The 17288-nt window shown below is 36.6% G+C and overlaps 3 protein-coding genes across 3 annotated transcripts; 1 reads left to right on the top strand and 2 right to left on the bottom strand.

Annotated features, from left to right (window-relative positions):
• The first annotated feature begins 210 nt into the window (after positions 1–210).
• Positions 211–8704, top strand: rmp64 (ribonuclease MRP subunit p64). Its single transcript, XM_084422386.1, has 14 exons — positions 211–344; positions 524–760; positions 902–953; positions 1189–1397; positions 1850–1999; positions 3850–3964; positions 4485–4639; positions 4743–4831; positions 5232–5360; positions 5466–5543; positions 6315–6682; positions 6790–6854; positions 7751–7983; positions 8071–8704. The coding sequence occupies exons 1-14, from the start codon at positions 330–332 to the stop codon at positions 8453–8455; spliced, it is 2280 nt and encodes a 759-aa protein (XP_084278512.1). The 5' UTR covers positions 211–329; the 3' UTR covers positions 8456–8704.
• An 828-nt stretch (positions 8705–9532) lies between these two features.
• Positions 9533–13154, bottom strand: LOC311298426 (uncharacterized protein). The gene has a single exon (XM_084421328.1). It carries the CDS (start codon positions 12914–12916, stop codon positions 10097–10099), a length of 2820 nt encoding a protein of 939 aa, XP_084277454.1. The 5' UTR covers positions 12917–13154; the 3' UTR covers positions 9533–10096.
• A 589-nt stretch (positions 13155–13743) lies between these two features.
• Positions 13744–16680, bottom strand: slc10a2 (solute carrier family 10 member 2). The gene is made up of 6 exons (XM_084421485.1): positions 16173–16680; positions 15583–15701; positions 15409–15497; positions 15149–15324; positions 14831–14988; positions 13744–14702 (listed from the first exon to the last, which is right to left on the bottom strand). Exons 1-6 carry the CDS (start codon positions 16550–16552, stop codon positions 14530–14532), a joined length of 1095 nt encoding a protein of 364 aa, XP_084277611.1. The 5' UTR covers positions 16553–16680; the 3' UTR covers positions 13744–14529.
• Between the last annotated feature and the right edge of the window lie 608 nt (positions 16681–17288).

Consider the following 17288-nt stretch of genomic DNA (forward strand, 5'->3'; position numbering starts at 1 on the left):
CTTAATTTCCTATCTAACATTAAGAACTTCCTTTTTTGAAAGGCTTTGTTTGTGAAGTGTTTCCTTAAAATAATAAAACGATATGACATTCATACATTTAAAGTGTGCTCCATGTGTCCGAATTCCTAGGATGCCTGAGGCGCATGCTTGCTCCTTTACTTTAGGTGGCGCTGTTAACAACGTGATTCATATGATCATGCGGTCTGCCCCATCCACGTGTGAGTGAGAAAATTCTACCCGGGAATTTTGGAGCCTCGAGCCCGTTCCTTCAACCACGCAAGCACTCACATTGAACTTCTATACTCTTTGACGCAACCATTAACCCCTAAATGGAGTTTTCAGAGGTATTTTCTATATAAAAAACATCCTACTTAGTAACACTTTGCATTAAACAAATGGGAAAATGAGTGCTTCACAGTGTTTTGTTGCATTTTGTAATGTCAAGCTTTACGAAGAATGTATTTAATTATGAGAGCTTCGTTTTTGACACTTTTTGAGAGATTTTAATCGCGGAATATTACAGGAGAGTGTGAGCATTCCGTTCGAGCAGAAGGAGCTGGAGTGCGCGTTCACGGTCCCTGCTGACCTCAGCGCTGAATGCACCGCTGTGGTGTTGACTCACGGCGCGGGCGGAGACATGCACGCTAGACAGCTGGAGACCCTCGCGCACGCTCTCGCACGTTCAGGAGTTCTGTGCCTGCGATTCACCTGCAGGGCCGTGAACTTCATGTACAGATTCCGAGCTTATCTCACCGTTGTGGTACTTATTTTTCAGTATTATATGCACATGAAATGTTTATATTGCAGCCACATTTTATTATTGTATTGTTTTTAATAACAAAACAAAACGATACAAATTTATTATTACTTAAATAATACTCGCAATTGTGCTATCTACCAGAATTACTTAAAGAGCCATGAGAGATTTGCACCAAACAGAATTTTCTTGGGAGGTAGGACTCACTCTTTTTTTCTCAAACACTCTCTAATGTTATTTTTGACAAGCCTGAGAAAGTATACCAGCTTTTCTGTGAGAGATGAATTTGTTTGTTTGAATGAGCAAAAGTGTTCTATTTTTGAAGGAGGAACTGAAAAATGTGCAGATTCCATTTTGGTTTTTAGAGGCTTTACTTCTCGGAAATACATTTGCTTATGTCTAATAAATTCTCTTTGTCTATTTGTTTCCAGGGCGCTCTATGGGTGCTCGTGCAGCTGTTGCTGTGTGTGAACGTATGCAGAGACAGAAGGCTGCAGTCCAGGGGGTTCTGTGTTTGTCATTCCCACTGCATCTACCAGGAAAACCACAAACATATGTTGAGCGGAGCAGAGGCCTGCTTGCGCTGTCGCAAACTTCTGTGCTGTTTGTTTCCGGCACTACAGATAACTTGTGTGAAAAGGTGAACACGGATGAGAAGTTTTCCATTGATCTGGGGCTTAAATAAAAATTATTCCTGTTGAACCTTTAAAAGGAATAGTTCACCCAAAAATAAGAAATCTTTCATAATTTTCTCACCCTCACTTTGTTCCAAACCTGTAGGACCTTTTTCTATAGAGCACAAAAGAAAATTTGAGAAATGTGGGGGGTTTTTTTCACACAATGAAAGTCAATGGTCACTAATACCCTTTGGTTTTCAGCATTCTTCAGAATATCTTTGTGTTCCACAGAATAAAGAATGCCATACTTTTTTTGAAATATGAGGGTGAATAAATGACAGAATCTTTATTTTAGAGTAAACTAGCCCTTTAACTTGTTAAATTTTTAGACCTTGATTATACCTAATCTATCACATTCTTTCGTATTTATATTTCCTGAATGAAATACAAAGCTTATCCTTTGCTTGCTTTTCAGAGACTTCTAGAAATGATTAGACACGTCATGAAAACCCCTTCTGTCGTTCACTGGGTCAAAGATGCTAACCATGGACTCAAAGTGCGTGGCAGAACAGAAGAATCAGTACTGGAGGAAGTCAATCCACAGATTATTGCATGGGTACTACAACACAAATGAAATGTGCATTTATAAGTAAATAAATATCATTCTTACTGTTGGATGAAAAAAGATGGTGACATGCTGAGCCTTACCCTAACCCTCATTATGTTACCCTGTACCTCATTATATTAACTCCATTACAGATAATTTATATAAGAATAATAAAGATCATAATATATATATATATATCGTTTTGTTTGGTTGTTACAGAAACATAGCCTTTCTATGACCATAGCAGGTTAGTTTGCTAGACAAATTAACTCTAGAGAGGAGTGTTTTGATAAATAGAGGTTTTGTTTCCTTGAGAAAAATAAACATGTAGGCCCTAACTGATATTTAGTCAAATTAATTGATATTGAATCAAGAGTGGAATCGATTCGCAAGCTTATGAATCGAATCACCCCCGGTGATATGTGGAAGACTGAATCAATGCAGGACTTATAGGCCTATATTCTGGAATAGCAACAGTAAATGTGTTAATAATGGATGTTGTCACTTTGATAATTCAAAGTATAATAGGATATGAAGACATTGCAGTATTACAGTGAAAGCTTGAGTAAAGTTTTATTATAAATAATAACAGCTATTTTTATTTAACAGTTTTTTTTCCCCCCTATGAAACACAACCAAATCCCCATTACCACCAACTGGTATTATTTGAGAGGTGTGCACAGTGTAATTAGGTTATTTTAAGTATTGTTTTCTTAAAATGTTGTATTTGTTAGGTGAATTTGGTTGATTTCAATATTACATTAAAAGTGGAAAAAGATCTGAAATGATGTTGTCTGTTTTTTCTTTTTTTTTCTTTCTTCTTACAGCTTTTGTAAAAATAGTATGTTCTTATAATTGATGAATTATTCCCTAATTCTATGTTGTGCGCCTCGCATATAAATGCTTTTTATTATTATTATTATTATTATGCTTTAAACAACAAAACAATACAATATACACACACACACACAAAAGAAAAATTACATGCCAAAAAAAAAAAAAACATTCGTAGAGATACAAGACCTTTGTATCATTCATAGATTTTGAAGACAGTACACAGATGAATGGCCTTAATAGCTTTTCCATTAGTCTTAGTACTAGAAAACTCATTTTCAAAATCTTTAAGGACTGCTGAGAAAAGGTTTTTTTTTATTTATTTTTTTACTTACACATATGAATGTGAAATGTGACTAATAAAATTAACAGATTAATTACAATAGCTTTCTTATTCACACTGTTATCATACAAAATTAAATCAAATCAAAATTAAAGAGTAGACCTAACTTTTCCTTAATAAACATAGATGCCAGAAAATGTGGGATACTGTTTCCAAGTGCAAAGAGCAAAAATAGCTGCACATCAATGTCTTTTTGAAACTTACTAAGGACAGATTTGACAGGGTAGAATTTGTATTATCTTGAACCAAATTTCTTTCACCTTGTTTGAAACAAAAAAGAAGAAGAAAAACAAAAAACATATGAGGTAATAACCAAACGTTTTCCCAGTCAAGGCCATCAACAAATTTAATCTAATAAGAAATAGAGCAAGACTTGGTGACAACCTCCTTTAGAAATAGAGAACGAATAGATTTGTTGTTGTTTTTGGACTGTACCAAACAAATTTGACCACATACTGTATCACTTTGATTAATTATGGGCATATCAACCGATGGCTACACATCTCTACAACGGGAAATTATTTGCAGAAAATACAAGAGAAAAATCCTTGTGAGTCACAGGAAAATTAAACTGCAAAAGAAACTCGTCATACCCTTAACAAACCAGCTTTTTCTAGCGTACGAATGCTGTGTATGTACCTTTAAGAACTATGACGTAATCGTACGAACAATCTTATGATTGGCTGGTTCTTTCTCGAGTTTCCGGCATTCAACTGTAAAGATGGCGCAGGAACCCTGGAATAAAATTAATATTCCTTTTCCAAGTGCTGTTTCTTCAATTCGAATCCCTTTTACTGGTTCAACGGGTATGTTCTAATATTTTAACCCATATATTTACTGCACTTTACTATGAAGAGTACATACACGGCATGTAATGATTATAAAATATAAAGCGAACAGTGTGTTTTCTCCCGACAGACCTGGACACGTGGATCCGTTACATTCGTTTATATACTGTCTATGGTTATATTCACGTGAAACGGTGCGCCGTGACGTGATATAGTTTGTCAGCAGTGATAAAGCATTTAACTCGTAACTTTTGAACTCATTAGACGGTTGCGTTGTCCAATACAAGACTTGTTTCTAGTGTTAGCGTAGTCTTCTACATAATATGTAATTCTTGTATTATTACTACAATAGGTTAAATGTTCCCATGTTGTATAGTTATTGTTGTATGTGCAAGTTGTTTGGTGAATGTACTCAATATAACTGTCGCTACATGTTTCACCAAATAACAACTCTATTAACTATGAACTTTTTAAGTAAACGTGTATAATAAGTGTGCAATATGCTACTCTATAATTTTTTTTATCTTTCTCTGTCTAGATATCTTGATTAACTGTCTGCTGGCTGACTGTGAGGCAGTGTTGACCCTGTTATGTAGTGAAGTTCTGCAGACAGAAATCCGTGTGCTCTACGAACTACTTTACGTTTTGAACAACGGCTTCAGACAACACAAGCCATTCCGAGCATTAAAACAGGTCGGAACCCAGTGCTTCAGTGTATTGCATAATTATTCCAGGCCCATAATAAAATCCCTGTTTTTAATTTATATGAAATGTATGAAATATACACCATCTGCAGGTTGAACAATGTGTAAACCGCTTAAAAGAGATGAAGTTACAAGCAGCAGTGGAAGATCTGCAGGAACTGTGTCCAAACAAACTTCAGAGGTAAGGTGTGTAGGCTAAAGCACCATGAAATCAGAATGAACCATTCTTATTTTTGTATGGAATATTGCAGTGTTTATTATAAATGATTTATCAGTGCACACATCATTATTTAAAAAAAAAAACTTTATGTGCTATCATAATCTTATCAAAATAAGTCCCCCACCCTCTAAGGATCTCTTCTCTGATGACGTGTTTACCAGCACAAGGGCGAGACAACCTGTCACTCACATGAGATCATCGCAATAGCAAACCACAACCATCCAATCAATTCCAGATGGACAAAATGAAGTCCCGGCCTACATTTATTTATTGTTCGTTTCTCTTGTATATATGGCACAATCTCAAAGTCTTGTCTTCAAAGAAAATACTTTTTGTCCGTTTATGGTTGGTTTCTGCGCAGGGATGCTGGAGCAGAGGTTGGCGAGTGTGATGTTCCCAGTCAGCCCATGTTGGAGTGGCTCTGTCTCAAACTACTTGGAGCCTCGAGTCTTTCAGCCCGAACGCTGGAGCGGTGCACCCAGGCTTTCATGTATCCTAAATGTTCACATTCACAACCATTTACTTTGCTTTGAAAATATATAAAAAGTATGATCAAAGAACTGTGAATGACTGTGATCCTTCACACCCCAGTTAGACTGACACGACAGCACCTGCAGCTGCGCGAGTTCATTGTGCTGAATATGGTGATGCTCAGCATGCTCAGTCGTCTCTGGTGAGTTTATGTACCGTTATTATTGACCATGTCTCTGTTGGATTCCCATATGTATGATATGGGATGTATGAAAATGCCAAATTGGGGAAACTTTATGGAGGGAATATCATTTCATGCAAACTTGATGGTTGAAATTTGGAATAATTGTGCCTGAGTGTGTTCAGCATAATCAAGGAAATTGATTTGATGTTGTATTTTTACTTTTTTGTACCTTTTTTTTTTTTTTTCTTGTTTTATGGACAAATGTGTATGTACCCAGAAGTGAGCTAGATCAAAGTCCCTTGAAAGAGAGTCTGTTCACTTGGTGGCCATATTTGCAATGCCTCCGGGCAGCTTTTTCATGCATTCAAGACCAAGTCCTATCTACTTGAATTGGGGAATCCTGAAATCTCCATAACTGTTTGTCATACTCATTTAAATAACATATTCAGTATTTAAAATTGACTTCTATGTAAGAAGTTTGCATTGCTACATTATTGACAATAGACAATGGACATTTTTTACCTATATATTTAGCAGAAATTTTGCTGAAGTCACCACACATTTAGGGTTATGATATGAGTTAGGTTTTATAACTAACTGTATTACAAAAACAATAGTGTGTGTGACTGGGTGTATTTGTGAGCATGTATTTCTAGCATGAAATGTTAAGAATTGTTTCAGAAAATGTTATGAATATTTTAAACCTTTCCTGAACAATGAACAACAAATATAAATCTGTAATGGTATAATGTTTTTTTTTTTTTTTTTTTTTTATCACTTTTTTTCTAGGGTGTTCTTCAGAGGTATTCTGAGAGCCCTCGTCCCCATGTACAAAAGAGCCACTGAACTCCTCCAGAAGGTGTCACAGTCCAAGCCCATGGCCTACCTGACCGACTTCACCCTGCCTGGGGACCTGAAAGAGTTCCTGTGCCTCGCACACCCTGGTCTACTGATGGAAGAAGGCACCAAAGACCTTTTAAAGGTCCCAAGAGGGCCAAGAATGTCCAAATTATCAGTCCTTTGCAGGTTGTTTGGGGACAGAGGGCAAGAAGAGAATAATGGAGAAGAGGATAGAGAGATGATGCCAATATTTTCTGCTGGTCTTGATGAAGGTTCTAGTCTGGATCTGGGGGCTGCAGTTTTACAACAACAGCCAGGTTTTTGGGTTTTGTTACCAATGATGATTTTGCGTATTTTATACTACTTTAATGTTACTGTATATGTATATACTATGTAATCATATTTGCTTGTTGTAATTCTTCAGATGTCTCACCCTATGGACTGGACATGAAGGTTGTGCTTCCACAATCTTGTAAAACCACCAAACAGGTATTTGATCTTGATTTGTATGTTGCCACATGACAGATCAAACTGAAGTATAGTTTTGAGAACAATAATATGCTGACATATTCATAGATGGTAAAATCAACCTAGGGTCCTTTGCACCATGACCTCGAGCCAAACAATTACTTTTGCGGCGACAGAAAAGGCTTCAGCCAATCACATATTACAAGGACAACGATTTGAAAGACAATGTGTGGCGTAGCATTGCCAACCAACTCGGTTATCTCGACTGTGAGTATGTTGTGTGATAGTTTTAGTCGTTGTATAGTCCTGTGCTGTGTAGGCTAGCAGGCTAAACTACATTTGGGATAGAAAGCTAACACTATTATCGTCAAAGATAGAGATAGAGACCGTGTTTACTTTGAACATGTAACAAAATGTAGTGAGACTATTTAGGGCTGCTTTTAGTATACTATACATTCTTTGTGTGATATCTACAGTTTCTAGTCGAATGATTTTAATTTGTTACTTCTTGTGTTACATGTAATGTGTATTGACATTACAAAACGCACTGTGTTTAGTTGAAGACGCAAAAAAACTGGAAAAACCTCAGGGACACCTATGTGAGAAAAAGGAGATGGGAAAAGGAAACTAAAAGTGGACATTAGCCCTTCAGACTCTGTTCTTTAAGATTGGGTTCACCCAAAACCTTCTTTTCTGTCTCTTAAAGAAAATGAAAAGCTCGTCTTCACTTGATGATGATGATGAAGTGTCCATGTTTTCTCAGCTGTCGGCGCGAAAGTTTTGGAATGTTGAAGCTCTGAACGTCACAGACGTCGCAAATTCGCGTCGCGGAGTTTGGCTCGAGGTCATGGTGCAAAGGACCCTAGGTTGATTTTACTCCGAAACATCCCTTTAATATTGATGCATTATTCCCAAAGATGTCTGTGGATCCACTGTTCAAATCGGACTTCTCAAGCCAAATTGCAGTCTGTCAGAAGAGGAAGTTCTTGGAGTCACTGGAGAAGGTGTCTTCGTTCAGAAACATGGCTGCCCATCTGAAGGAAGTGATGCACTGGTGCCGAAGCTGCAAGTTTCATCGAGAGCGTAAGCACCTGGCCTTCTTGCACCTGAAGTGTCTGAGGATGGAAAGTCTGGAAGCTGAAGGTGTCAGGTACATAAAAATACTTTCAATGAAATATGTATTTATGAGTCATTCTTAGCTGGTGTGTCTAATCGTGTTTTTTTTTTTTTTTTTCAGGGTGGAGAAGAGTTTGAAGAAGTTTAAGTTAGAATTTCACAAGGCACTGATGCTTCCAAAGACTCTCCCACCAAAACGTTCCTGTTCCTTGACTGCACTTTGGAGAACTCGATGGCACCTCAGAACCTTCATGGCACGCAACAGAACTATCAGATCTAGATCTGCATTTACCAGGATGTGCTCTAGAACAGTTAAAAACTTGTCTGTGTCATTGAAACAAGTGAGGAACTGCAGCCAACCACAACAATTCCCAAAAAAAGAAGTGTCAAGAAACAATATGGCACCTGTAGCCAAGTCAGAAAAAATTGACTCTCAGAATGTCTTGCGGAAACCAAATATGCCAAAGAATGATATTGATGATATTTTTGAATTCTTTGGATTTTAAGTTGTTCATAATGTTGGTTGAATGCATGAATGGTTTTATTATTTTTAAAACCTAGGCACAAAAACAAACCTCTGATCACTGTGAAAAAAAAAAAAAAAGTGGAAAGAAATTGCTTCTGCTTGTATGTGATTTCTGTATTTTTTTTGCACAATAAATTTCTACAGAGATTATGTTTGACAAATGTTATTTCCTTTTGAATTCTATTGCATGGAATGTGGAAATCCAGAGAAGCAAAGTAAGGAAGTTTGTGATCTGATCTTGTCAATTATTTATAATCTGATGATTGGCTACATGGAGCTTTAATAGTCCCTAAGGAAATAAATTTAAAACGTTAATTTTTTTTACTAAATACAATTTTTCTATATTTAAATGGTAATAGACTTGGTAAGCATTGCTGGGGACGCCCACAAAAATGTCACATCCGTTTATGCCTTGGGGGGGAAAAGCTATTTGAATGAATGTGTGTATACCTAGTTAAGCGCGTGAACTAGATAAACTTATACTTTATATATCTAACTGCTTTCTATAATGTAAAAATGTCAGTTCTGTCTGTGTAAATACAGATTCAGAGAGTAGGTAAAAATTGACTGGGTAAAGTAAACATGGTTGACCACAAAAATAAAATGAACATTTGTATTTACAGTACATTTATTTTGGCAGAAATGTGTTGCATGTAAACTGAAAATTCTCAGTTGCGTGTTCAATTTAACAAACCCTATTATGTATTTCTCTTAACACACCCAATACATACTATCATCTTAGTTACATATATTCATATTGCTCTTTCAATGTCAATACATTTTTGTTTACATGTAACACATTTCTTGAAAATAAATTAACTGTAAAATACGAATGTATTTATACAGCACTGATGTAGCTGCTGCTGTTCAAACTTTCCAAATATCCAAACTTGGTTGGTTGACTGATAAGATTGTGATTCCTATTTCATTACAATGGCAGGCCATTTGCTAATTTAGCAAACATTACAAACATTCCATGTCATAAATATTTATGGAATATAACATGTCTGCATTTAGTTATTGTGCAAATTGTAGACAATTGTACTTGAACTCTGGATTACCAGGGTACTTGATCTTTTGAACACGTACCAAAACACATGCAATTTGCATAAATCAATAAGAAATTAAAATCTGATGTGAACAAGAAACTAATTGTTCAGAAACCTGAACTTATTGTTTTGAGAGAAAAAAAAAGTTTAATTTGAAAATTGAGCCAAAGCGATTATCAAAAACTCGAATACATGAACTGAAACTAATGTGTACAAACGTATGGCTCGAAATATCTCCTAAGTGCAACACATCTGATCAGCACATTCAGAAATAGTCTGAGGCTTTTATCAGAAAAGGATATTTCAGTAGTTACTCCAAACATCAGTTTATGTACTGTATGTTTAAAGTGTGCTATTTTCTTTTTAAAGATGAAATCATGTTTGATGTTACACAAGGTTTATTAAGCATATAAAAAAGTAAATACAAAATTGTCATTACATGTAAGTGTATTTTAAATAAAAAAATTCTCATCCACTTGCCAGGTGAGGTTTTTTTTTTTTAAAGAGAAATTTTTTCATGAGTCATCCTATTGATTGTAGTTTCAATGGAATAACTGCAATTTATTATTTTTTTAGTTGGCTTTATTAAAGCTGAGTTTACACCATAACCTATCCCAGAATGCCTCATGATTCTCCGGTTCCTGTGGCCAGTCTAGATAGGTTCTAGTTTTTACCAGCCGGGCCAATCTATGATGGGAGGATAGCAAGCGAGACGGAATCATTTCTAGGAAGACCAGGATCAGAATGTCCCTGTGTTCTACCTGGAGCCTGTAGGTGGCCAGCTGCATCTCCAAAGAACACCAGTTGCTACCGAGGTAGTTGCGACTGACGAGACAAAGAGTCTGGCGACTTGCGTAGATGCTGTCCGTGATGTTTTCCACAATGTCTTCTCCCAACTGAAAGTCCCGACTGTGAAGACAGAGACGCAAAAACGGAGGGCCGCGACGCTCTAAGTTCGGAAGAAGTTCCTCCATGACCCAGTGTTCATCCTTACCACTGTAAGACACGAAAACATCGTAGCGGTACTGATGTTTACCATTCACATGCAAAGCCTCTCGGAACCATCCACTGGCAATGTGATAGAAAGGTGCAATGTATTGGCCTGCAAACTTATATGACAGTACCGCAATAATAAAAATACACAAAAAGGCAGAGGTGGAGGCAAAGAACATAAATTCAATTCCAAATGAGCAGGTCTCCTTAGCATAACCAATAAAGTTGAGTTGGTCAATTCCATTGTCAGTCAAACACTGCAGCTCTTTCATGGTGGGTTTGGACATGGCAACCTGCACCTTCCTGTTGTCTTTCACCCATGAGACCAGCCACGCATTATCACAACTGCAGTACAGACCCAAGCCCAGAACATGGAGGTATTTCAAACTAGTGAGATGTTCCACAAAGTTTTGAAGAATATTGACGTTATCTTTTGGAATGAGCACTAGACCTGTCAGTGCCTTTAAATCTTTAGTCAGACTTCCATCCAGAAAGAAGAATCTGCAGTTCGTCAGTATCAGTGTCCGGAGTTTCGTCAGATTGTGAAACATCACGGCCACGTTTGGCTGCTTAGTAAATTCAATGTTTTTCAGTTTTAAGGTTTTTAAATGAACAAGCTGATTGATTACAGCCAAGTCTCCAATATTGTCTGAGAACGTTGAATTAAATTCCAAACTGACAACCGATTGGACATATTTCCCAATGAATTCATTTCCACAGCTCACATATGCTGCATCTATCTGAAGTGTGACTACATATGTCAAGAGTAAACTGCTGCAGTCCTCAACAGTCACATATTGACCTTTGATGTGTAAGTTTAGGGCCTGATCCAGTGTAGCATTACTCCCGATCACAAGATGCATTGGTCTCAGGCCTGAACTAATTAAAATATTACTCAAATTATATGGAATTATCCCAAATATATCAGATAAATTCAGCTTGATCCCTGGCGGGAAGTTCAGATCTCCCAGCAGAAGTGTGCAAAGGTTAATAAGATGAGGTCCAAATGATTTAGGTTCGATATGAATTATAGGATTTCCTTGGAGATCTAAGAACATTAGTCCATATAAACCACTGAATGTGTGTTGATAAATGTAAGATAACTTGTTTCTACAGAGATATAGCTCTTTCAAATTGTTCAATCCAATGAAAGCAAAATCTTTTATGTAATTAATGTTATTCATGGATAAATCTAGAGTTCCAAGATCTGAAAAACACTTAAATTGGTTGGAAACTATCTCATATATCTGATTTTTTATTAGAAACATAAGGGAAATCTGTTTGACCATCTGTGGAAATATAGCACAAAGATAATAAAAATCATCTGGTCTAAGCAAAAACTTAATTATTTTAACAGAAGTGAGGTTGCTGAAAATCTGAAAGAACCGATATACATCTAAGAGGTTTACAGCCTTATTAAATAGATTATTTCTGATCATAATGTTCTTAACATCTTCACAGCCATCTGTGATATTAGTAGGAGGTATACTCTCACAATGAATTTGTAAAGACTCAATCGAATATAGCTTTGCTGCTGTACAAAAGTCTTCAAAGTGAAGTACATCCACTGTGACACCCAAAGTATTGATTTTATGTACTCCAATTAAAGAAAGATCTCTGAGGAAATCTGCTTTTGCAATAAAGCTAAATTCAAACAGATTTCCCAAAACTTCCAAAGCTCTCTCATCTATATACTCTAATGTTCCCAGATACAATCGTACCTCTTCAATATTTAACACAGTAGATATGTCAGAGGTGTTGAAAACTGAGCAGTTTGGGTACTGAAGTCTGTTTAATGATTGATTTACAATTAGATGAAACAGCTTCAGTGATTTTACATTTGCCAGTCGACACAGAACCTCAGATATATCCTTCAAACACACTTCGTATATGTATAATTTTTGCAAGTGAGAAATGTTTTCAAAAACATTTGGAGCCGATAATGATAATGCATACTTTGAAAGATTTAAACTGTTAAGTGAGGGAAGGTGACTGAAATCAAGAGCTACCTCACAACAGCCTTCTAAAGCCAAGTGATATAAACTTAATGAAGTTACATTTGTCAAACCGTTAAAGGCTTCCGGAGGAATCTCTGAAAAACATCCAGTAATTTCAAGGTAATCCAGTGAAACAAAACGTGCGAATGAGTCTGGAGCCAAGGCACCGTGATAGTCTTGATCCATTTGAACACATAGGTTCCGTAAGTTTGATGGAAGTCCAAGCAGGTCTTCTTTAACGTCAACGACACGTTGGCAGTCGGCTGTGTTTGTTTTTCCAGCACAGGTTGTGGCAATAGGAAACTCTTCCACATCACTGTAGAATAGACATTTGTCAGCAGGCCAAGAAGAAACATAAGGCGTCTTCAGAAATAGTATTAGAAATGAGAACAGAAGCTCCATCTTCAATTCCTCAATTATCTTTATAGCTTATGATTCTTCTCTTCTAGGCGTTGTCTCTCTTTTTCACTGGAGTTAATTAACCATGTCAGAACATTTGAACAAGATATCAACTTCCCTTATCTGTGGTCGAATTTAGTCAGTTGCCTTATTTCTCTGTGGTTTTAACACGTATGAGGGCTTAAAGGGACAGTTCACAAAAAAAAAAAAAAAAAAAAAAAAAAAAAAAATCAGTCATCACTTACCATCGTGTCCTTCCAAATCTGTAGGACTTTTTTTATTTTCATAAACTAACTCTCATTATAGTAGAATATCTGCTTAAAATCTGCTGATGGTCCCAACAGACATTCGTCTCTGACTGACTATAATAAGTAACTTTTCAACTATGTCAACCTATTCTGCTAACTATATCCTAACACTCTAATAAGAGTTAGTTGGCATGCAGTTGCAAAGTTACTTATAGTTAGAATGTCCAAAGTGGACCAACGAAATAAAGTATGACCAGAATGTCAAACAGGTTTAGAACAACATGAAGGAGAAAATGCTAACAGAATTTTCATTTTGGGTGAACTATCCCTTTAAGTTTAAGTTTATATTTCTGAAAGACTTCAGTCTAAACTGATTATTATTCAGCTGAGGAATTTAATCAAATTCCTGCTATTTCTGAGAAAGTGCATTGTGACAGATGCAATATTTTCAGTGCAATTCACAACAACTAAGGGCTATTTTACAACAATGGGTTTAATACACACCCAATATAATCAAGCTATGGTTAAGTGCAATTGTAACATTTTACAGAATAATAAAAACTTGAAGTCTGCTAGGATCAAAATCTGACAACACATTTAAATATAAATTTATTTATGGTGTTTTCTTCTGCATATAAATATCACAAACATATTAAAAAGTAAAACATATTGTTTGAAACGACAACATCTATAACATTTGATATATGTTAAGCAGTAAATGTTTAAATGTTGAAAGTCAATTAAAGCAATGAAATGCTTTTAAAAAAAAGAAAAAAAGAAAGAAAAGTCCCATTGCTTTGGTTACCATATAAGTGGAAAAGTCCCATTGCTCGAACATGGTAAAAAGAAGAAGAAAAGTCTGTATCATACATAAATATTCTAAAAAGCAAAACATTTCTTAAAGGTCTATTACAATTATGTGTATACAAAGTAACATAAAAAAAAATTAGCTTACATTCAACGTACTGGATATATGTACTGTATGTTATCTTAACTATTAAACATTTATCTTCTTTTTTTACACCGGTGGAGTTACTTTTTTTTTTTTTTTTAAGGCATTTGAGACAAGTTAGTGAATTTCTACAATGTATTAACTGAATGTTGCTGACCAAAGACAAACCCAAATACACAGACCTGTGGATAGATAGTATATCTATATAAACCTTCAAAGATGTTTTTATTATGAGTCTATCCAAATATATATACGTCTGCTCAAATATATATATAATGTAGGAAAGTGCATCCAGTTGTGTTGACTGGGGTCGACTTTAACTCTTCACTCTCTGATTGAGCTTGAATGGCTTGTTTACAGTTCATGTCTCCAGAAGATCAGCGTTGACCAGTCAGGCTAGCAGAAAGATGTTTAGCTCACAGCTTTGTACCTTTGTCCTTATCCTCAGAGTTGCCATTCTCATCACAGCGAAAGCCACCATTCTCCAAGGCGTAATTCTGCTTATTCTGATCCTCAACGGTGCTATGTGTACCTTCCCCATCCTCGTCCGCCGATATCTTCTGCCTACAGCGCTTGATTGAGTAATGGACTGAAAATACATACAGGGGTTTATGATATGGAATTATCAACTCTTCAAAATCATAACATGCTTATCCCCACAGTCCCCTCTCATATTGGTAATGCTTAAATGCAAAGTGAACAAGAGTTTCATCTTACTTCCCACTGCAATCACAGCCACAACCAGTTGGAAGATACTGTAGATTAAGGGGAAAGCGAACATGACCTCAAGCTCTGCAGGGGTGAAGGACAGCTGGGTAATAGTACTTGCCAGCTGGGCGTTCTGCATGCCGGTTTCTAATGCGATGGTGCGGCACCTGCAATCATGTTCACGAGAAATAAACCATCGGAGAAAACAGCACATGTGCTTGTGTCAGACATTATGCCACTTTTATTGAAGCCTCAGAACATGTGTGCTAACTGCTCCGAACAAACCAGCTAATACTTTATGGGAAAACAAAATGTCCAGATTTTTACCTGTGCCAAGGTTGTCCCACAAAGCGTGCCAGGAGAAAGCCCAACCCAAAGCCGATAAATGGATAAATGGTACCGATGATCCAAAGCGAAGGAGAAATGGTCCATGAGGACTGATACAGCACACCTCCGATGACTGCAATGATGACGATTAGGAGGATTCCCACCACGGATCCCACCTATACATACAAATACATAACACAAGTGAAGCAGCATGGCATGCATAAGAATTTACAACATTAAATGCAGAAACAAAAACACACCTTGAGGATCTTTTTGGCTGCATTGGGCCATCTATGTTTTGTGTATATACCAAGAGCGACAGGCACAAGCAAACTCACTAATGTGATCCCTGGAAAGAACATCAGTCCAATTAAGATACGAGATCAAACAAATACATAAAATGGAAAATCTTAAGTCATTTGAGGCCGTTTTACCGATGCTGTCGTAAGGGATCTGGATAGCATCGCCTGAAGTCCAGACTGTGGTGTAGATGAGCAGACAAAGAGGCATCATTCCCAGAGCCAGGATTGAAGAACATGCCGTCATGCTGATGCTATAGGCAGGAGAAATCAGTGTATTTGTTAAACAGTAGTGCTATAAATAATGACTTTCTGTCCACAAACTTAGAATATATTGTTCCTCATGCAGTTTAAACATTTAAGGAAATCCAGAACAATATGAATTTTCTACAATATATTTAATCATGTTCTATAATATAATATAATTTTATTACTATGCTTATTATTATATCATCCTTATTCTACAAAAACTGTTTATAAAATAAATCGAATAAAATACTATCATTCTACAATTCTAAATAATTTTAGAAACTATCATTTTATCTATAAATATAATTGAGTAAAAGGTTAAAATGTCAAAATATCTAGTTTAGCCAAATAGATATTTTATGTGAACAATGAAAGCAAACCTACAAATGACACTGCTGCATAAAAAAATATATATATATATAGAGCCTATGTTAACAATAATGATAATGAAAAAGTCAACGGACTGACAGTCTCACCTCAGGTCCATGTCTCCGTCAAGCCAGTAGCAGAAAACATTGGAGCTGGAACCTCCAGGGCAACAGCCCATAACTATGATAACTACAGCCTGGACTGGAAGCACGTTGAAAATCAGTGAAAGCGCAAAGGCTGTGAAAGGCATGATGCCAAACTGGCACAGGAAACCGATAAAAATGCCCCATGGCCTGCGGATGTGTACCCAGAGCTTTCTTGCCTCGACGGTGCAGCCCATTGAAAACATGACCAAGGCAAGCATGACGGTAAGCGTGGTACTCATCACCACGTTGAGAATGTCATTGAACGGATCTCGCGGCACCAGGCAGGATGTGCCCGAGCAGATGGTGGCATTTTCAGGGCATGTGGGCTCTTGTGTGCACATGTTGACAAAAATGAGTTTGAATGAAGTGGTGAAGAATTAAAAGTAGAATCCTATAGGGTCAATGGCGCATAGATTCCAATGGAGAGGTTGCGGGGATGAAGCTTCTTGGAGAAAGTGAGCTAAGATTCCAGAGTGTTTCTAGACATTTTCTTAAACACCTTTTCAGCCTCAGTTCCCTCTTTCCTGCATCCCGGGTAACAAAGTGAACTTTTACCTGTCCCTTAGAGCTTTAATATATGCCTGGGTTATAATAAATTCAGAGGAAAACAATTTTGAAAAATAATTAACTTACTGCAAATGTTTTATGGGGTCAGTGTCCAAATGCCAACACATAAAAAAGAGAGAGGACGAAAAAAAAGAATATCATTGTCAAGGTTAAGTTTAGGCACAATAAATGCAATTGCACCCTCTTGCCATTTTATAACATTGTGGCACTTAAATTTTATTGTTTTTCTCCAGGTACAGCCCTGCACCATCACCACCCCTGCTGTTGTAGAGAAGACATAATGCCTACCTCAAACAATGGTGTACGTGCATCAAAGATCATGGATGAAAAAATGCCTGTAGTATTATTTTTTTTAAAGGACCCATTAGAGATATGACTAAAGAAATGTATGGTGCCTCACTCACTCTCCTTTCAATACAAAATGCGCACACATATACCTTTGGGCACACACTTCAACTTTAAAAAATGAAACTGTATATGTTTATATAACTGATTTAACCCTATGCCTTC

This window comes from Rutilus rutilus (assembly GCF_951802725.1).
Source record: "Rutilus rutilus genome assembly, chromosome: 10".
Taxonomy (NCBI): Eukaryota; Metazoa; Chordata; class Actinopteri; order Cypriniformes; family Leuciscidae; genus Rutilus; species Rutilus rutilus.

Coding starts and splice junctions, on each gene's coding strand:
- rmp64 (XM_084422386.1), top strand. Junction 2,000..3,849: donor TTATTGCATGGGTACTACAA/CACAAATGAAAT, acceptor TTGGCTGGTTCT/TTCTCGAGTTTCCGGCATTC. Junction 6,855..7,750: donor CTTGTAAAACCACCAAACAG/GTATTTGATCTT, acceptor TTATTCCCAAAG/ATGTCTGTGGATCCACTGTT.
- LOC311298426 (XM_084421328.1), bottom strand. CDS start 12,916: ATGGAGCTTCTGTTCTCATTTCTAATACTATTTCTGAAGACGCCTTAT.
- slc10a2 (XM_084421485.1), bottom strand. CDS start 16,552: ATGTGCACACAAGAGCCCACATGCCCTGAAAATGCCACCATCTGCTCG. Junction 15,702..16,172: donor GACGGAGACATGGACCTGAG/GTGAGACTGTCA, acceptor TCCTGCCTATAG/CATCAGCATGACGGCATGTT. Junction 14,989..15,148: donor GTGGGACAACCTTGGCACAG/GTAAAAATCTGG, acceptor ACATGATTGCAG/GTGCCGCACCATCGCATTAG.